The following is a 21,100-nucleotide window of genomic DNA, read 5'->3' as shown; positions in this document are numbered from 1 at the left end:
CTCTTAAAAAAATTATTTTTAATCAGACTAAAATAAGTTTATTGGATCCAAACACCCTCTAAGTAACCCACCAGCGCTGCTCCCTAGCTTGACTGTAAATAACACACCTAGTCCCGAACGTACTGTGTTTGCTTGTATTTCATCAGTGTAGTTAGCTCCGGACGTAGTTAGAGTAGTGGACGAACCTGCGTTTACGTGTTCTCTCTCTCTGTATACATACGGATTTGCTATTTTAGAGTCGACTGTTATTCAATTCGCCAACATTCGAATTTGCTATTTTAGAGTCGACTGTTATTCAATTCGCCAACATTCAAATCATTGGCCGCCCGCTGTTGCATGGAGATTGGCGCTTGGCTGTCTGATTTCGGGCTTGTTTTTTTCTGTCGGGTCCGTTTTTTTGTTCCAGCCTGTTACCGCTCCGCGCCCCTCCCCCTTTCATTTGAGCGAGGTAGATAGAGGAACAGGCGCTCGAGCAGTGGATGTGATTCCTTCCTGTTCATGTCGATTCCGTGATCCCCCACCTGTGGAGCTTGATTTCTCTCTCATTTCTCTTCGATTCTCGCCTCCCGCTGTTGGTTGGTCTCTCAATTTCTCTCTCGACTGCGTGATTTTTGTCCATTTCTCGGTGTGTAGCTTCCAAATCTGGGGTCAGTTGCTGATGTGATTTAGTTAGGGTTCGTGTTAGGTGTGTGTTGTGATCCCAGGCCATGTTGTTGTAGATTCATGGTAGGCGTGCTTGTAGTTTTATGGTTCGTTCTGCTTCGCGCTGTCCGCCATCGTTCCTTGTCTGCTTCGTGGTGTCCGCCATTTTTGTTCCTCGTCTGCTCGTGGTAGGATCATGTGTGGTTAGTTTTGTGATTCAAATAGATGTATGGATCAATCATAGGTTTTGAGACGGGAGTTTTTGTGGTTTGTGATTTCTGTTGGTAGGTGGTCTATTTGTTCGCTGGTAGATGGGTGTTTCCTCCTCTGGGCGTGTTGGTTCTACGGTTTCTAGATGTTTATAGATGTAGTTAGGTTCCTCCTTTGCCCTCTGCCGCAGGCCTCCTTTGGCCTGTGAGTGCATAAATCCCTGTTACTGTAGGTTTAGTTGTTGTTAGGTTCTTCCTAGCTACCCAGAGTGTCAGTGCTCTGGTTTTTGATGTGTCATTCTGTGGTGTAGCCCTGTACTAGCCTTGGTGTGATTTTTATGTGCTTTTGCAATGTAATCCCTTTAAGCTTCTCATTCTTTTAATGCCTTGGGAACTGTGTATCTAACGCAGGTTTGTATATTTTGCTTCTGCTGACTGTTGTTATGTATCCCCATAGTTTCAGTGTCATATACACTAGAATTACTGAGTATTTTGTCTCAGACTTACTGTGTAATCCCCATAGTTCTAGTGTAATACACTATGCAAATTGCACTATATTTACTGTGCCCATAGTTTCAGTGTTTTTTCACTCTAGAATTACTAGTATTTACTGTGTATTTTGCCCGATTTTTACTGTGTAATTCATCATGTAGTTTCAGTGTAATTTACTATAGAATTACTGTGTAATTCATCTTGTAGTTTTAGTGTAATTCACTATAGAATTTCTGTGTATATCATCCTATAGTTTCAGTGTAATTCACTATAGAATTACTGTGTAATTCATGTCGTAGTTTTACTATGTAATTCACTCTAGAATTACTGTGTAATTCATCCTGCAGTTTCAGTGTAAATCACTCTAGAATTACTGTGTCATGTTCACTCTATAATTATTGTGTAATTCGTCCTGCAGCTTCAGCGTAATTCACTCTATAATTGCTGTGTAATTCGCCCAATAATTACTGTGTAATTCATCCTATAGTTTCTGTGTATTTGTCCCTTAGTTCCGTGTAATTTATGCGAGTTACTGTGTAATTTTAATGTTTCAGCTATGTAGTTCCTGACATTTTATATGGGCCCTGATTCCAGTGTAATTTCCCCTAGAATTATGGTGGTTTATATATGTATTTACAGTGTATTTTCTCACATTTTTGCAGTGTATTTACCTTGGTTTAGTTATGTAATTCCTGAATTTTGCCTTTTTTTAATTTTTGTATTACTCTCTCATGCTAATTTTCATTGTAGTCTTTCTTCCCAATTTTTACACTGTACCCCTAGTTTTACCGTGTAATCGCCTTGCTTATCATATGTATTTACAATGTAATTTTTGCCTTAATTTCAGTGTAATATTCATGCTTTTAGCTCTGTAATTTATAGGTTTTAGTTTAATGGGTAAGCTTCGGAAAGTCTCTCACCAGGACGTTCCGTTAGTATCATCTTTCGAGAGTGCAGATTCTGTTCGTGAACCATTCGTGCCTAATGACTTTGCAGAAGATGGACCGTATCTGATGTATATGGTAGTTATTTCTGTCTTATTTTTCTAGTTATTTTTTTTTCAGATTATGTTATCAGTTTTATTTATTTTGGCTGTGTTGTCTTTTTTTTCTTTTTTCTTCAGGAATTTTCTGGTGATGAAGGATCCTTTGACAAAGCTCTTTTCAAGTTTTATGTTAATCAAGTTTGTTTCTTTTTTTTTCTTTTTCTTGTGCTTGTTGATTATGTTGTTGGTTATAGGGATGTCATGTGTCCTAGGTCTAGGGATGTCATCCAGACTTATTGTTCTCGTCATGCTCCCAATCTGCAATTTTGGAAAAGAAATGTCAGTAATAGTACAACTAGCAGTTGTATTTTAACAGTGTAAATACAGTAGGTTTTTTCCAGTGTAAGTTGTTGCGTTCTTACATTGATACATTGAAATTTCTATGGAGTAATTTATATGCAGTTTGCACTGTAATTCTTGGTCAATTGCAGTGCATTTTCTTAGCCAGTTTTAGTGTAATTTTTACAACTATCAATGTCACAGTGTCATTTATACAAACTATCATTTTGCACTGTAATTCTTGGTGTGCTATTGTTCTTTCCAGTCTCATTCAGGCACAATGTGTTCTTGAAGTGTAACTTATACAACTATCCAAGTTCTATCTACTGCTAGTGAAGAATTATTTTCAGAATATTTTGTTTTTGTCTATTGTTTGTTTCTTAACATGTATCTAGTTTCTTTGACGCATTTATTTTGTAGACATTCCCTGTAAGAGATGTGACGCGGGCGAAGAATTCAAGTACTAGGCGTAGCAGTAGAATTTGTTCCTGACCCGTTAATTTTGCTGGGATTTCCCCAATTGTCTGGCTGCTGTTCTTCCTTCTTGCTCGTCTCCAGGTACACCTTCCTCTCCATGTTCACCCCTCTCTCCCATGGCTGCCTGCCTGATCTGGTTTTGATCCGCTCTTTGTTCTTCTCCCCCACCCTTCTTCCATGGCCGTTGGCCTGATTTGTTTCTTTCTTTGTGGTGTGTGTTAGGTGAGATCTCTGCTGTTATGTAGGAGGGGTTGGAGATTTCCCAAGAAGCTTGCCTTTTCCGTAGGTAGCAAGTTGACGGCGATTGTTAGCTGTGGATCCAGGGAGTTTTGTGGCCAGTTTTTAGTGGTGGTCCGGCGAGGTTTTGTGGTGGTGCCGCTTTAGTTGAAACCGGGTCAGGGTTTTGCCCGACCCGTTTTCTCGAAATAAGAAAATATACGGTGGCCGATGGGGGGTTTTGGGATAAACAGGTGTCATCTGTTCATTGGTTGGGAAATCTGAATGTTGTTGAATTGGAAAACAGTCAAATGTTGATTGATAAATACATAAGTTCAGGCCTCTCGTGTTCTTCTTCTCCATAGCTCCATGGAGCGTGGCCATCACGGAATTGGGCGATAACCCATGCACTGTTGTGCGGTGACCCCCACGACCTCCCCAAAGGCGCCGAAGGCCACGGGGATATTGTTGTGGGTTAGGCGGTCAGCTCCACCGCCGGCTGGTAATAGCCATGTACAAGACGATGCAAGGAGTGGGCGCGTGGCGTCCTCTGTGATGCCGTGTACCCAGATTTGGCCATCTGTGGTGTCACGGCAGCCAGATATCGAGTTGGAGGTAGGGATGTAGGAAGGGAAACCATGACACAAGCAGCAGCCGCGGTGCGCTAAAAGATCGTGCCACCTCCTTTCATTTTCCCACGTGATGGCCCAGAGGCCACCGTGCTCGCCTTTGCTATCCCTCCTTCTCGCTTCCATGGCTTGCAGAAGGGACGGGAGAAACCTCTCATGTAGATCCAGATCGGATGGGCGTTGGGTTTGGAAGGAAAAAATGAATTGGGAATAGATCGAAATGTGTTTCTTTATATGATGGATCGGGAAGAATAGATGAAAAGAAATAGGAACGGAGCGAAAACAATCTTAGAAGAGAAAAACCCCAGTCAAAGCTGGGGTTCGCTTAAAAAAGATCGGTGGGGTTGTTCCTTTGTTGAAAAAATCGGTGTGAGGTGGAACAAAAACCAGTGGGAGGTGTAATGAACGAGCGACTGACCTACGTGCTGCCCGTTTAGGAATAGAGATACGATTGAAATAACTTCCTATTATTAATTATTTGCATTTCAATTAAGTCTCTGACTAATTAATGGATCACATTAATGGCTCAATTTTACAATTGATTTGGCGTGAAAAAGATCCCTACTTAGATGTAGGTAATGGCTTGATTTTCAAATTGATTTTGGTGCTTCATTTCCAAATTATGTTTGTATTAATGACTGAGTACCGATGAAATCTGTTTGCATTAATGACTGAGTACCGATGAACTCTGTTTGCATTAATGATTGAGTACCGACGAAATTTGTTTGCATTAATGACCGAGAACTGATGAAATCTGTTTGTATTAATGACTGAGTACCGATGAACGACGTACGAACTCCCTCTATCTTTAGGAGTAGAGATCTCCTATTTATACGAGTCATATGTTGATTGCCAGCAAAATATAGTCGAACAAATATTTCTCATCGAGAACCAAAACTGGGTTCCTGCGTATTGATGTATGCGAGGATGGACAAGTACACGATGTGCATGCTTGCACTACTCGTATGTTCTGCTACTATTGCTCAATGTAAGCACACCGGCTGATATTTCTCTTTACAACTCTTCATGAATTTAGTCCACCGGTTATGAATGTGTTGTTCTTCTGCTTCTCTCTTTCGCAAAAGGAATAGTTATTTCGCTTTTCTAAGAAGTATGTACTATAGCTACCGAAGACTTACTTTTTTGTGTCTTGACTAATCTGTTGAGAATAATTGCATAACAATTATACGTTTGTTATTTACATAGGCGGTACCATGGCCAAGACTCATAGCGAGAAGATCAATCTACCTGCCGGGCTATGCAAGCGTTTCAGTCCTTGCACCACTGCAGTTATTTGCTTCTGCTGTCTTGTAGATGAGCACTGCTACACAGCTTTGGATGAATGCAAGACAGCGTGTAAAAAATCCTCTTCTTCAGAAGACATTCAAGTGGCGACGACATCCCTTCCTCCTTTGCCTTCTCCTTTTCCATCATAGACATAATGTTCTGTATTGCGCAATAAGAGTTGATTAATATCAGCATAAGCTGGTGATAATATATTTCGATGAATATAATTATAATGGTTGTGACTAAAAGTAAAATTGGCATGTATAATATCGTTCTCGTGTTCATACAGCCTCGTGTCCATACAGCGAAGATAAGGGACGATCTGTTTTACAAAAGAAAAATAAGACCATCTCTTTTTTTGCGAGGAAAATCTACGATCTCAACAAGCAGGCCTAAGCAATTCTATATCTATACCTAATATTAAAAGGCGAGTAATCTGCGCCGACGCACCGGCCCAAAGTTTGGGCCGGTCGCACCCTAGCCGCATGATGCCATTTATTCTAGCCGTTCAATCTAGCGGGAAAAAAATGATTCGTCCCAGATCTTCTTCCTCCTCGCGCATCTCACGCTCGTGCAGATCCCCGCATCTCTGCCGTCCTCGCGCACCAGGCGGCCTCAGCCGCGCTCGCCGGGCCGCTGCAGCTGCCATCCACCGCCCCGCCCTAGCTACAGTGGCAGCCGCCGCTCCTGGCAGCCTCCGCCGCGCCCGGCGCTCCGGCGCAGCAGCCACTGCCGCTGCCCCAGGGCGTCCCCGCCGCGCTCGTCGGGCCGCTGCAGCTGCCATCCACCGCCACCACTGCCTCGCCCTGGCTACAGTGGCAGCCGCCACTCCTGGCGGCCTTCGCCGCGCCCGGCGCTCCGCTGCAGCAGCCACTGCCGCTGCCCCAGGGCTTCCCCGCCGGGCTCACCGGGCCGCTGCAACTGCCATTCACCGCCACCACTGCCCCACCCTGGCTACGGTGGCAGCCGCCGCTCCTGGCGGCCTCCGCCGTGCCCGGCGCTCCGCTGCAGCAGCCACCGCCGGTCAGCTCCAGCCCCGCATCGACCGCGCCGGCGGGAGTCCCGATCCACCATATCAAGTTCCCGTCGTCGCCATTACCGCTTCCCCAGGGCGTCCCCATCCAGCAGATCAAGTTCCCGCCGTCGCCGTCACCGCTTCCAGCTTGGATCACTATCCGCCACGTGTCGGCGGCGGTGAGGCTGCAGGCTGCTGCGTGCTGCCTCCTAGCGTGTCGGCGTGTGTGGGAGATACCTGGTCTGCAGCTGCCGCTCCTCCCAGCTGCGCTTCGCTACGCAAAGGACCTTGATCTCGTCCGATGCGTCGGGGATCTTGGGCATGCTGTTTTCCCTGCGGGCAGCGACCTCGAAGTCTGCGACATCGGCGGTTGTGGGGGCACAGCCCTCGTCATTCTCCATCACAAGCCCTTCACTCTTCTCTGTGCGGTTCAGACCAACAGCCGTCCGGCGGGGAGAAGGCAGGGTGTCACCGACAGAAGCGCACCGCCTAGCACCACTGCATTCCGCCGGCCGCCGCGAGAGTGCCTCAGCTACGGCGAAGGCCGCCAGGAGTGGCGGCTGCCACTGTAGCCAGGGCGAGGCGGTGGTGGCGGTGGATGGCAGCTGCAGCGGTCTGGCGAGCGCGGCGGGGACGCCCTGGGGCAGCGGCAGTGGCTGCTGCGGCGGAGCGCCAGGCGCGGCGGAGGCTGCCAGGAGCGGCGGCTGCCACTGTAGCCAGAGCGGGGCGGTGGATGGCAGCTGCAGCGGCCCGGCGAGCGCGGCTGAGGCCGCCTGGTGCAGCGGCTGCCACTGTAGCCACGGCAGCGCGGTGGCGGCGATGGGCGGCGCAGCCGGGTGCGGCCCGTAGGACCCGACCAAGAACAGGTGGATCTCCTGGGTTAGGTCCCGCAGCGCCCTGGACACCTCCTCCGGGGTGAGGACGGCGGGGGCGGGAGCGATGGAGGATCCCGGCAGCGGAAGAGACGGGTTGGGCGGCGGTGAAGACATGATCGAACCAAAGCTAGCTGATACCAAATTGGTAGAAATTAGGGTTCTACCCGGTCTAGGGCGTAGCCCGGGAGACCTAAACCCTAGCCGCCTCTTGCGTCCGCCGCCGTCGCACCAGCCGCAAGGACGGCGCTCAGCCGCCGGCCGCCGCGCAATCTCCTCCTCCCTCCTCCCTCCTTCCCTTACAGGCTACGCCCTAGACCGGATAGAACCCTAGTTTCTACCAGTTAGTCAGTATGGTTTCACATGTTCCCTTGTTTCTGTTGATTTCTATTTTAATATCCTTACTGTACTTTTATGTGATATATGAAGCACTCTCTTTCATGCTAGAATAACATGGTACTATCTATATGGTATATGGAAACTCAAGTGGCATTTGAGGTTATACAATGGTTACCTTCTGATCTTACAAATTTACGACTGATTGATGTTTTGTCTTGTTAATTCTTTCACCTACATTTGTACAGCCATTCTCTGTTAACTTCCTTGATTTATTGGAGATTACTTGTCACTTCTTTGCTTGTTTTGTGTAAAAAGCACTGTGTTTTCACATTAAAGCTTGTTTATTCATAAAAATTACAACGATGCCAACTGAAAGAAGTTATCTGGTTGATGTCTTCCATGATTCCTTTAAGCTGACATAGTTGACTGATGAATTAGCGTCGTACATTTTAGTACTGCACTATTTTTATATTTTCTCAGTTGGTTTGCAATACAACTTCAACACGTTGGCCATCAGTACTTCCGCAATAATGAAACATTTATGGTGCACAAACTGCTGTTACTTGTGACAAATTAGATTTACCTCTAAAACAAGACATTGATGTAGTTATGAAAACAAAGCTTATGCATATTGTCCAATTCTTACATGGGGCTTGGTTGGTAATGCAGCAGCAAGAAGCAGCAACGATGGAGGAACCGTTAGAAAATGTCATGCCCATTGTAATCGTTCGCAGTGAACTACCACCATCTGAGACTGTGCTAGCAGTTGAGCAGACAGAGGAAGTGGTCCCCATGCTCGTTGACCCGCCTTCTCCCAGAGCGGCGTCGCCAGATCTGGCATCTACAGGAACTATTCGCACAAGGCGCCCCTGCTACGGATGGATCTCTGACTCCGAGAGTGACTCTGACTATGAGGAATATCTCGCACGTCGGAAGCAGCAGGTGCACACCCCTGCCAAGTAGACGGGATGTAAGTGAAGCCACTTAACAGCTGCTCTTTTTGGTGTCCTATCTTTCTTTGCTACTCCCTCCGTCTCAAAATAAATAACTCAATTTTGTACTAACTCGAGTACAAAATTAGTACAAAGTTGAGTCACTTATTTTGAGACGGATGAAGTATCTTTTAAGTTGGTAGTAGCCAAATTTCTATTGATAGCGAGTAAGTTCATATTTTCATACTATTGTACAAAAAAGACAAACTTACAAAATCTGCTCTTATATTTTGACTAATTTTCAGTGATTTTATCTTTTTTGTATAGAGCTCCTCGAATGTTTTTTGACCACCAAACTTTACAAGCGCCCATAAAATTTGTTGATTATCATTCTACCAAAGTTTCAGAATGTTTTGAAATGTTTTGCTATGTTTTCTTGCGTGGGTGCACCGTGGGTGCACTGATCTAGGGTGTAGAAAAACCACTCTCTTGATTGAATGAAGATACTCTATGATTTACACTTGTTTAAGAACACAAACATATCATAAGTTCATAACACAGATTAAATGGTGAAAGTGAAACTTTTCTGACACTAACAGGAGTTTGAAACTTTTATGACAATGACACTGGCAGGTGCTCCCTTGTTGGAAATGCTAACTAACCATCGTTCTCTCATTGTGACAGAGAGGGGGCTGATACAAGGCGAAAGCAGGAGAACTGTCCTAATCTGCAGAATTTGTATAAGGCTAGTACTGTATATTCTTAGTAATGTGCCCAGACCGGCGGGACTATGGAGTTACTGAATTTGCAATTGCACTCTGGCTCTAGCTAGAATATAAGTACGCCATGGGCTCTAGTTCCCATGGAGCATGTAAGAGCAGCATATGCGGGTTCTTCTGATTGTAATTAGGTACTAATGTGCTAGCGTGGCTTGGACGTCGACATTTGTTCATATAAATCGTGGCCTGCTTGGATTGGCCTGGTTGAATATGTCTGAATCAATGTGGTCTATGGTTCATCTTAGCTTGAAAAAGCTAGCTATTATTTTCATATGAGGATCTTGTTCGGGAACATAAGGGGTTTTAGGCAAAGAAGACGCGGAATCCAGCCGAAAGAATATATGTCCTGAGAAAATATTGATCACGTTGCGCTCCAAGAAACGAGCAGGGCCGAATTCTCCTACTTTGATCTCAAATCAATTGACCCTCAAGAGAAATTCACGTGGCAACTAGTGACAAGCCATTTGGGAGAGCAGACAGTCAGAAGCTGAATGGCAAAGTCGCTACGTCGTCGAGAATAAAATCATCAAACTCTAGAGGGAAGAGGAGTTTACTGGAGCCAAGGGGGTGGTTCTTAAGATTGACCAAAGGGGACGCTAATACTACCTTAATGGCGACAAGCGACTTATGGCGACTCCTCGACTTTTGACTCACCATGGAAAACATTCTTCGGCCGTGAACTCTCGGACCACATCTACAATTTCTATGTCGAGCTTACAGGGGTTGTGCAACCCAGAAGGGATGGGTTGGTTCTGGCTCCAGGTTTCTGGGATTTCATCAAACCACTGGTCTCAGATATTATTAACGGCTTTGCTTTGGGAACGGTCGACATATCGTGCATTAATTTCGATGGCATGTTACTTGTTCCTAAGATACCAGGGGTAGACCGTATCGCCTAGTTCCGTCCTATTGTTGATCAAAGTCATTTTCAAATTAGTGCTTAAAGTTTATGCGAGGAGACTCAGTCCCACGTCCGGCTGCCGCGAGCACCCCACGGAGTGGCCGCCGCTTCTCCCCGGAACAGAGGCTGCGGCGAGCTGAGGGGCTGGACCCGTCCGGCGGCAGCACGGGTTCGCTGCCGCACGAAGACGACTCCCCACTCGCTGCGCCGCTCGCGCTGCCGGAAACGGAGTTCACGCCGCCGCCCCGCTAGCTGCGCCGCCGACGCCGCCGGAAACAGAGAGTGTGCGCCGTCGGCTTGTTGCGTGCGTGCGTGCGTGCTGCCTGGGCCTGCATAGGGTTCACAAACAACTCATCACGTCATTGGGCCTCAAGGCCCCAACTGCAAAGCCCATCGCGCTGAATTTTGTGCGATATAATAATCCAATCAAATCAAAAACAGTTAGCTTTTTTTTAGAAACAATTAGCCATATTTTACATTCAAAAAATAGTGTTTGTGGAATGGTAAACCCAACTTGACTGATTTTTTCTATCACCAAAATAGAAATTTTCTAACAGCTTCTGCAATGCGCCTCAAACACCCCTCAAACGATCGGGTGGACGGACCGGTCACTCACTGGTAAAAAAAGAATGGCCCAGCAAACCATAGATGCTGCAATACGCATGTCTAGGGCTGTCGGGGTTAAAATAGCGTCGGCAAAAGACCCCAAGCGAGACCTCAAACGGCCCCACGCTACCAGATCGGCGCCGGCAAAAGCAATCGCCGCTGGGAAACAACCAACTTGACCTGAACACCACCACGCCATAGCTGTCGCCGCAACTAGGAAGGAGGCGCCACCGGGGACGAGGGGACTTACCGGCCAAGGCAGGCTCGCAAAACCCGGCCAGCACGGCAGCCTGATCGCAGAACTCGCGCCTGCAACCCATGTCAGCCCCATCACACGCAGCTGGGTACTGGGCATTGCCGACAAGGGAGAAACACCTGCAGGGAGCAGCTGCCCAAGCCAGGGCCACGCCGTGCTAATAGTCAGTATATCCCGTAATTCTTCATACCCTGATGAACAATATCTTTAAAGGTACTAATATTCAGTATTCAGATAAAAACAGTGAGCAGTGATGTAGTTGCGTTTCTATTTCGCGCAAATAAATAAACAGTAACAGGCAGCTCCAGCAATTTCGTGGTCTCTTTCTATGATTCTATCACGTGTTAACAATTTCTACACTAGACAAGCAAAGATATATTCTTGCTTGCATATACAACTCTTCAGTTTGGATGGTCAGGCCAATAGGCCATGTATTCGCAGATCCTCCTCAGTGCAATCCATACACGTAGTTCAAGCACCGCCGCCATTCTTCACCTACACATACACACAGCCAATGAACCGGTTCAGTCATCCGAGGACTGTAAAGTATCGACAAGTCAGCTTAAGTTGTCATGAAATCGTGGTCTTACCCAGATCAGGAGAGGAGATACAACCAACAGCATGACCAGGTACATGCTCCCAAAATTAAATAGCCATGCGAAAGGTGCCTCAGGGCGCAGTCCACCGCCTCGGAGCTGCTAAAACAAATGGCTATACAAACCAAGCATGCTTACCTGTCTGGCACTGCCACACTTGCTGATGAAGGCTCAAGGTGCAATTTGCAGCAGCAGGGTGCTGCCACTGATTTTGAACAGAGACACAAAAAGCATTAGCATGGGTAGCAAATGCCAGTTCAAATGATCAGGTGTGTGGGTAACAACACAAAGACGCAAAGAAATTAAGATGCAACGGACACCAACTCGTACTCCCTCCGTTCCAAAATGGATGACCCAAGTTTGTACTAAAGTTAGTACAAAGTTGAGTCATCTATTCTGGAACGGAGGGAGTATATGTTTGTCTGCCAAGCCTGACGGAACATACAAACAGATAAGAGTGATGATTCATATGTTGAAAATCTGGACCCATCCCATTGGAAACAAGTAGGTAGGTGCACATATCTGCATCAAGATACTTGGAAATTGCAAGAAACACAAAATTTGGATAAAAAAACAACTGGAAAATGTATCAATGGAGCCAATGGTGGCAAGTCGGGAGATGTAATAAATACAATTCAAAAAAAATGGTTATTCTGATTGCTTAGCTGTTAGCACTACAAGCCTGGTTGGTAGTTGATCTCCAATGTGAACTTTTGTGGTCAAGCAATGCTCTAGGTAATAGCTCACACCAGTAGTAATAAATAGGAACAAAAATTACATTCCCTGCTTGCCCATTCATCATGTCCTAAAAAGGGCGAATGATTCATATTTTCTCGAAGATACCTCCCATTGATTGATCCAATCAGCCGGTTTCCTTGCATACGTTGTACAGGCATTTTAATTTTTTGGCTTTTCAAGGGCATCAACACCAGCATAGCTCCAAGTAGGTTGGCCAAAAGCTATTTGTTATATAAAGAAAAAGTATAGCCCCTGTGACCCTGTCTGTGCACTCAAGATTTCCCAAGCTTTCCTAAATTGACAGCAACCATCTGTGCTCCAAAATATACCAGGATGAAAGTAATATTTTCAGGTACAGAGCACAATTAAAGCATTGGACTTTGCAAAAACATTTCAAGCTCCCACATTCATCTCCCATGGGAAGTGCCACACAAGGAGAACATCAAGCACCCAGGAGAAGGTTCCTGGGTACTCGACCAAGGTTTCACACTGACGCTGTCATTATAATCAGAAAAAATTGTTTCCCCTAAATCCAGGTTCATAAAATGCCTTTCCAAAATATCTACATTGTTCTTTTTGATAACCAAGGGTTATACATGACAGGGAAGGCACGAAGCAACAGTATACGAGACAACTAAGGATAAAATGACTAGCTAGGAAGCTTGCACATTACTAATATGCCGATCAATTTGACACTTACTCCTACAGACCATCCATTCCATGTTGCCATATTTTTGGATTTCCCTGATTCAGCACATGGGCAAATTATATACATGATGAGAAAAACACAATACACACAGATTACCATCTCTCTAGAGGATCCCACATATGCAAAAGAGTGTCAATTCAGGTCTAACTAAGGAACATGCATAGCGTACCGTATGCAGGGTGTTACTTTCGCTGGTTCGAAGCAAACTTGAGAAAGAGCTCCTTCAGAACTGAGGGATAGGTCGAAACTACATGATCCCAACCATTAGTTGCCATTACTGTTTGCAAGCACGAGGGGGACTGGACTTGGATAAACTTCAAGCACGCCTCCTTTAATCCCTGGCAGTGGTGCTGCTCGGCTAGAGCAAGAGCGGACATCACCGTGCTCACACCTATGTTCTCAGACAACTGCTTCTCACAGATGCACTTGAGCCGCTGGACATCATATCTGTCAGCCGCTACCAACAAGTCTTGAAGCCATTGCAGCAACATTTCATCCTCTACTGCCTCCTTTTCTTGCCCATCTTCCATAACTTCCACCATTGCATCCTCCTCCATGGTGGCCTTCTCCATCACAGGGAATGAGTCTGTGTAGATAAAGCTAAGCAGTGCCTTGAACACTTTTGCTTCCATGTCTTTGATCTGTATGACGGCGGATGTCTCCTTCATGGGGCCAAATAGTTGTGCCATGAACACCATGGATCGGGCAGCGAGCACACAGCGGTGTGCGACGAAGGTCTCGCCGCTGACCTTGAATGTCACATCAGCACCCACCTTGGTTTGAAGGAGAATGTTAAAATGCTGGTCTATGTCAGACAGGAGCACCTTGGTGTCATGACCACCGGCATCCTCGGCTTTGGGATCCTTGCGAATGACCATGACATCACACCGGATGGTGAAGCAATCACCCTTTAGGTCCGATGATCGTTCAAGGGCATCTCTTCTCACAAACTTGTCGGTGCCCCAGGAACAACGGCCGTCGGTGAATCGGCAAGTCTTACCAGCCACACGAATGTACATTGGCGTCTGCTTCTCAACCTCGTCAACGAAGCTGAAACAAAACTTGGTCTCCAGGGGCTCTTTGAGACTGTCGTCGTAATTGGTGACATAGAGAGAAATGAAGTCGCCGCAGTCTGGGTTTTCGCCCTTGGGGTAGTACTCGATGTACCAGCAATGGCCTCCTACGGTGAAAGCATCGGAGGTGATGCTCTCGCCGGCGGACAACTCTTGTTTGGTGCGCGAGTATCCACGGACCACGAGCAAGTGGTACCCGCTGTCCGCGCCGCCGGCGTCCACCACGGCCGACGCCTCGTAACAGCACTGCTCGCCGTCGATGATAGAGACGCCGGTGAAGCACGACATGACGAGCCTGCCAATCCATTGAAAATGAGTTACATTTGCTCAGTCTGTCGGTCACCATTGAAACCCCAAATTGAGTTGGGAGTTGGGATAGATGAGCTGAGGGGCGAACCTGGTCAGGCACTCCGTGGAGCCGCCGCTGCGCCGCCCGCTCCGACGTTTCTGCGCGGGGAAGCAGACCTGAGCTTGCACCGGCGGCCGCACGGAGTCGCCGCTGCTTCTGCTTCACACGCTACGCCGCGCGGGGGAAGCGGACCTGAGCTTGCACCAGCGGGCGGCCGCGGCGGGGAAGCTGCCTGGGCTTGCACCGGCGGGCGACCGTACGGAGTCGCCGCCGCGTCGCTCGCCGACGGAAAACAGAGTTTGCGGCGCCGGCTCGCCGATGGGTGCGGCCTGGGCCTGCCACGTTGACTTAGGGTTTGTAAGTCCCCACGTTGTTGATTGGGCTTTCTAAGGCCCTCACGGCCCACGTTGCAAAGCCCACACATCGCTCACGGCACTGTTTAGGCGAAATCATACTCGTTACAAAGAACACTCCACTTTCCTAGGTCGCGACAAGTGGCGTACATGCAGCGCGTCACTTATTGCAACCTGGGAATTTTCCCTTTTTTCATAGATCTATTTATTCAAAACATTTTATCTCTTAAACCGTGCATCCAAATCTCAAACCGTTTTCACCATTGGATTCCTCGCGTCGAGATTTTCAAAACTAGATCCCATGTTGACAGGTTTTGATAAACTTTTTTTACGAAAAAAACCAGACGAAAAAACCGGGCGAAAAAACCGAACCGGGAGCATTGTTTTTTCCTTTTCCGAAAGAGGCAAGCCCATGCCTCTCGCAAAATCACAACCATGCCTCTCGTGGAAGCAAAACCGTGACTCTCTTATAAGGGAAAAAAAACAGAAAACGTGTTTTTTTTTCGTTTCCGAGAGGCACGGCCGTGACTCTCGCGAAAGCACAACCGTGCTTCTCGCGAAAGCAAAACCGTGACTTTCGCGAAAGAAAAAAAAATAGAAAATGCGTATTTTTTTTCCTTTCCGAGAGGCACGGCCGTGCCTTTCACGTAAGCACAACCGTGTCTCTCGCGAAGGAAAACTGTGACTCTCATGAAAGAAAAAAAACAGAAAACACGTTTTGTTTTTCCCTTTCCGAGAGGCACGGCCGTGACTCTCGCGAAAGCACAACTGTGCCTCTCGCGGAAGAAAAACCGTGACTCTCGCGAAAGAAAAAAACAAAAAACGCGTTTTGTTTCGTTTCCGAAAGGCACGGCCGTGACTCTCGCTAAAGCACAACCGTGCCTCTCGCGGAAGAAAAACCGTGACTTTCGCGAAAGGAAAAAAAGAAAACGCGTTTTTTCGCGAAAAAAAATTTTAAATTTTTTTTATCGAAATGTTAAGAACGACCGGGGAAAACCAAAACGTCGAAAAAACCCGGGAAACCGTTTAAAAAGCCGAAAACGCGTGCGGAAAAATAAAAAAAAAACAAAATCCGAATGGAGCGTCCAGAGCGCGACACTTGGTGAATGGCTGAGAGCGCGTCAAGTGGCGCTGATCGTTGCGAGGCTCCCGAAGGAGCGCTCGTTAACTAGTTGCTCCCCTGTTTGGGTTTGGGCACAGCCTGAAAATCGAGCTGATTTTTGCTGATTCACTCAAAGCAATTCGAATTTGTATTTACAGAACGGCTAACTTTTTTTTGCGGGAAATTTTTTCAATCTATTCATTTTCAATCATGATAGTATAACGAACACTAGAAATAATAAGTTTTACATCCAGATCCGTAGACCACCTAGCGACGACTACAATACAAGCACCGAAGCGAGCCGAAGGCGCGCCGCCGTCATCGCCTCTCCATGGCCGGAGTCGGACAAACTTTGTTGTAGTAGACAGTCGGGAAATCGTCGTGCTAAGGCCCATAGGACCAGCACCCCAGAATAGCAACCGTCGCCGATGAAAAATAACGTAGATCGGAAGGATCCAAACCAAAGACACACGAACGTAGACGAACAACGACGAGATCCGAGCAAATCCACCAAAGCTAGATCTGCCGGAGACACACCTCCACATGCCCACCAACGATGTTAGACGCACCGCCGGAATAGGGGCTAGGCAGGGAAACCTTTATTCCATCTTCACAGAGCCGCCGCCGTCTCGCCTTCCTGAGTAGGACATAAACCCTAACAAAATTGAAAAAAACGACTAAAAACGGAGCCTTCCCGCCGGCCCTTGCCAGGATCCATCGTGCCTCCATGGCCCTAGGGCCACCGGAGACGAGGCGGACCTGCGCCGGCGCCGGCGAGAGGCACAAACACTAACTTTCTTTCTTGGAGAAGGAGGCGGAGCCCTGGCTCTACGTACGTTACGGAACGGCTAACTTGACTGTAATTTTGTTTAGTCAATCAAAATTCTCCACCTATGCATTTACCAGAACGCAATAGCGGAGTTAGGATTCGAGTATTGGAGGGCCGAATACGTATATTGATCTAATCTCGTTGGTAATTACTCATTGCTCCTACTAAAATTGTCGATCGTTAGGGGCGGAGGGGGGGGGGGGGCTGCCGGAACGGGCATCTTCTGTGGGGATAAATTCAGTTCCTGATGGGTAACTTCAGTTACGGAATGAGATTGTGATCATCATATGGTACAGTACCGTGCAATGTGCTAAAAGCTTCAGCAAGCGTTGCCCTCCTTAATGAATTGCAATTAAACGGTGATATTGCGAAGCCAGTGATATCGGTAATCGGAGCAAGATTTGAAATTCCATGTGAGGAAAACAAACGTATAATGTGCTAAAAGCTTCAGCAAGCTTTGCCCTCGTCAATGAATTGTGATTTCACAATGATATCGTAATTGCAGCAAGATTTAAAATTTCCCTGCGGAAGAAAAAGTAACATAAGCGCATCTATAGCCGGGCGTCATAAACCTCTATTCATACGCGTGGGCGGTAGGGCCGGTCAAAAATGTGGCTTAACGGTTTTATTTATGCTTGGAAAAGCTATTAGTTATTATTTTCAGGTGGCTCGATGTTTGCAACGACGTGTAACTTGGCCGCGGGCTTTTGTAGCCCGTGGAAAAAAAAAACTAAGCCCGTTTGGCGGATGCGAAGGAGAGACATGCATCAGAGGGTCCTTTCCGCCCATACCGAAGCCACTGCCTTCCACATGAAGTACCTGAGCGTTTTCACGGAATATACCCAACTTTTGCCAGCGCGTATGGGGTCCCACCCTGATACCCTACGCAAAAAATGAACGAAATGCGACACCGAACGCACGTTGCGTCACGTTCGGGCATTATTTTAGGGTTTTTCATCCCAGAAAATCATAGAAAATGCAAACAGCGTCGAAACGCAACAAATTTTGGCGTGCATGCTTGTCATGCTCATTGTAGCCCATGAAAAAAATTAAGCCCATTTGGCAGATGTGAAGGAGAGACATGCATCGGAAGGTCCCTTCCGCCCATACCGAAACCACTGCCTTTCACATGAAGTACTTGAGCGCTTTCACGGAATGTACCCCAACTTTTGCCAGCGCGTGTGGGGCCCCACCCCGATACCCCACGTCAAAAATGAATAAAATCCGACACCGAACGCACGTTGCGTCACGTCCGGGCATTATTTTAGGGTTTTTCAGCGTCTCTCCGCCTCACCGCGTACTCGGACGCGGACTGGGCAGGCTGCCCTGACACCAAGCGCTCCACCTCTAGCTGCATCGTCTACCTCAGCGACTTCCTGGTTTTCTGGTCCTCCAAGCACATGCCACCGTCTCGCGCTGCAGCGTTGAGGTAGAGTACCGTGCCGTCGCAAGCACCGCCGCCGAGTGCTGCTAGCTAAGCCAGTTGCTTGGCGAGCTTTGCATCACCCTGCCCAAGCCCACGATCGTCTTTTGCGACAACATATAGTCTGTCTACATGGCAGCCAACCCAGTACATCATCGGCGGACGAAACATATCGAGCTCAACATCCACTTCATCAGGGAGAAAGTTGCCATCAGCCACCTGCGCGTCTTGCACTTCCCCACCAAGCAGCAGTTCATCGATGTCATGACAAAAGGGCTTCCGACACCGATGTTCCAAGAATTCAGGTTCAGCTTGTGCATGCAGTCACCAGACGCTTCAGCTGCGGCGGGGTGTTAGCAGTTAGGGATCACGTACGCATGGGTTAGCATGCCATGCACGATCCCCACTCTCCCTACCCACGTCGCACGTCCCCTGATCACGTACGCATGGCAGTCACGTTAAGCAAATTCGCAACGACACACCTAGATCCACACGCAATGGTACCACACCACGTCCCAAAGAAATACGCGTCAGCCGCAGATAGGCCGTTCGTTTCTGCCGGCGCAAGTGGTAAACGTGGTAAGAGAGACTTCATTAGAAATAGGTTTCTGGGTATGTCAAGATCAACCCTAAAAAGAAGTTATGTTAAGATCAAATTTATAGCATAAAGTTGGTGCATGATGTAGATCTACTAGAGACCGCGTGGCAAACGTGGTACGCAACTCTAACTTAACGAAAGGAGCCCGCCAATTAATGGTGTTGTCGTTCAAAGCTTCCATTTTATGAAGCCACCACCGTACTGTCATATTCACTACTGGACATACTATAAGCAGGTAGAATCTAAATTCCGTAAAAAAAAGCAGGTAGAATCTAATGGCCGTTCAACAAAGCGGTTGACGTACTTGATTTTCTTTATTATTATGTTTTTTTTACTCAAGTTTTTTCTTATTTTACCGAAACCCAAGAGTGGGGACTATGGAAAGTTGGAGGTTGTTTGGTTGAAGCAACTATAAAGACTGTGGATTTGGTAGAAATTGTATGTAATGCCCCCAAGAGTTTGAGATACTATTATACATAGTGTCATGGACGGGAAGGGCCGGGTCTATTCGTTCGCTCTCATGGACGGGAAGAGAAGGGGCTTTCTCTACTCGTTCACTGGTTTCAATCGCTCGAAACGTTGTTAACGTAGTATTAGTGGCTAAGGTAGGTAAACACTTGGTTGAGAAGCTGGAAACTTTCTGGTTTCAATTGCTCGAAACTTTCTGGTTTTGCTTTTATTTTTATTAAATTTTCCATATTTATATAATAATAAAAAGATGTACATTTTCCTTGGGCTTAAAGTAAATCTGACCTTTGTTTTTAATATTTTCTTAAATGTTGTGGAAATCAAAGTTCTAGAAATTTGTAAAAGGAAAACTGTCCCATAGGTAAATAGTACTCCCTCATGTCGCAAAAAATCAAATGAAAAATCATAACACAGGCCAAGACAAAAAGATAGACAGTTTAGCAGTAAATAGTACTCCCTCTGTATTTTTTTAGGGATCCCATACTTTATTAATTTTGAACAATAATCAAAGGGATACAAAGGTAGTCATGAGTGGAGATAAGCCACAAGTGGAGACCCTGCGAAAGTGAGGCAGAAAATTTTACAAGATTGTGAGCCTCCTGATTCGAAGCATGACCTTCGAACGGAAAATCACAACTAGCAAAATGTGCTTTTCTATTATTTATCTCTTTGGCAACTGTGATATGAGGGCCTTCTACCCCTTTTATGATGTCATCCACAATCGGTTTGCAGTCACTAGTAACTACCAAGTGACCCAAAGATAGATCAGCCGCAAGTGCTAAAGCCTCACGGTAAGCAATGGTCTCTAAAACTATCGGATTAATAATACCGGGTAGAACAATTGAGAGGACCCAAAGGTACTGACCATGTTCATCCCTACATACTGCCGCCGCAGCTCCAACACGCCCATCATAGGACAAACCCCCATCTACATAGATTTTAACGTGTTCATTCGAAGGGGGTTTCCAACAGCTTCGCATTGGTATTACAAGTGCACGCCCCGCCGAAGTGGAATTCCTGGCAATGTTGAAGTCATCCAACTCGGCGATGAAGCTCTCAACAAAGCAGTGGGTCGACATTGGGCTTTGGAAGATAGACTCATGTATTGCTTTTCAGCGAGCGGTCCATACCGCCCAAAGAGTTACAACCATCTTTACAAACTCCGAATTTGATAATGAATCAATCATGTTAAAAAGCAAGTTTTTTGCATTGGGTTCATGAGACTCAACAATTTGATCAGTCAATTCCGCGTCACCTAAAGCCCAGACACCCTCTATAAACAAATATAAGACGTTTTAGATCACCATTTGTATGCAGAGGGAGTATACCTAGTATAAGTTGGGCTTTGAATGTGGCCCATTATCACCAATTGATGTCAGTTTGTCATTTTATTTTGAATTGTACATTAAATTTTGAGTAGATTCATGTTGGAACTTCTAAAAATTTAAACCTGAGGCATATACACCGGAAGTCCGGATGCACCAGACAGTGGAGGGTTGCATTTATCCTGTTTTACAGAATAAAGAAGTAGGCAAGCCAGTTTTTTAAGGGGTAGATAACCCAGTTTTGGAGTTGGTGTTTGTAATATGTACTTGCTCAATTGTTGATGTTTGTAATATGTAGCAGCTGCGGTTGAGGCAGAGGAGTGGGACGATGGCCATTGTCCAGGAGCGGGAGGAGCAGCAGGTAGAGCGGCAACGACTCCATGGCGCGTCCAACCGATGGGACGGGGAGGAAGAAAAGGGCAGCTTGGTGAATTGTGATCTGTTGAATACACTGGTATATTACAACCTGGTAGCCAAGCGCATGTTACAACCACCGGAAATATTTTACAACTCTCCACCAGGAATTTGTTGGAGGGTAGGGTAGTATACAGGTGTAAAAGG

At 46.6% G+C, this 21,100-nt stretch overlaps 1 protein-coding gene and 1 long non-coding RNA gene across 3 annotated transcripts; one reads left to right on the top strand and one right to left on the bottom strand.

Moving 5' to 3' along the window:
• The first annotated feature begins 4,674 nt into the window (after positions 1 to 4,674).
• LOC123149297 (uncharacterized) lies at positions 4,675 to 5,509 on the top strand. The gene is made up of 2 exons (XR_006474595.1): positions 4,675 to 4,977; positions 5,196 to 5,509. It is a non-coding gene; the product is annotated as an uncharacterized lncRNA (long non-coding RNA).
• Positions 5,510 to 11,227: 5,718 nt separating this feature from the next.
• LOC123149451 (BTB/POZ and MATH domain-containing protein 2) lies at positions 11,228 to 14,782 on the bottom strand. 2 transcript variants are annotated; one of them, XR_006474673.1, is made up of 4 exons: positions 14,490 to 14,782; positions 13,189 to 14,387; positions 11,567 to 11,777; positions 11,228 to 11,471 (listed from the first exon to the last, which is right to left on the bottom strand). XR_006474673.1 is itself a non-coding variant. In XM_044569103.1 (2 exons), the coding sequence occupies exon 2, from the start codon at positions 14,378 to 14,380 to the stop codon at positions 13,202 to 13,204; it is 1,179 nt and encodes a 392-aa protein (XP_044425038.1). In that variant the 5' UTR covers positions 14,381 to 14,387; positions 14,490 to 14,782; the 3' UTR covers positions 13,140 to 13,201. The 2 variants fall into 2 exon arrangements, 1 of the variants encoding a protein (XP_044425038.1); XM_044569103.1 differs by lacking the exons at positions 11,228 to 11,471; positions 11,567 to 11,777 and having other exon boundaries at positions 13,140 to 14,387.
• Positions 14,783 to 21,100: the final 6,318 nt, after the last annotated feature.

The sequence above is a fragment of the Triticum aestivum genome, chromosome 7A (assembly GCF_018294505.1).
Source record: "Triticum aestivum cultivar Chinese Spring chromosome 7A, IWGSC CS RefSeq v2.1, whole genome shotgun sequence".
NCBI classification, from domain to species: domain Eukaryota; kingdom Viridiplantae; phylum Streptophyta; class Magnoliopsida; order Poales; family Poaceae; genus Triticum; species Triticum aestivum.
The sequence above is the reverse complement of the archived record's forward strand: the minus strand, read 5'-3'. Positions and strand labels throughout refer to the sequence as shown.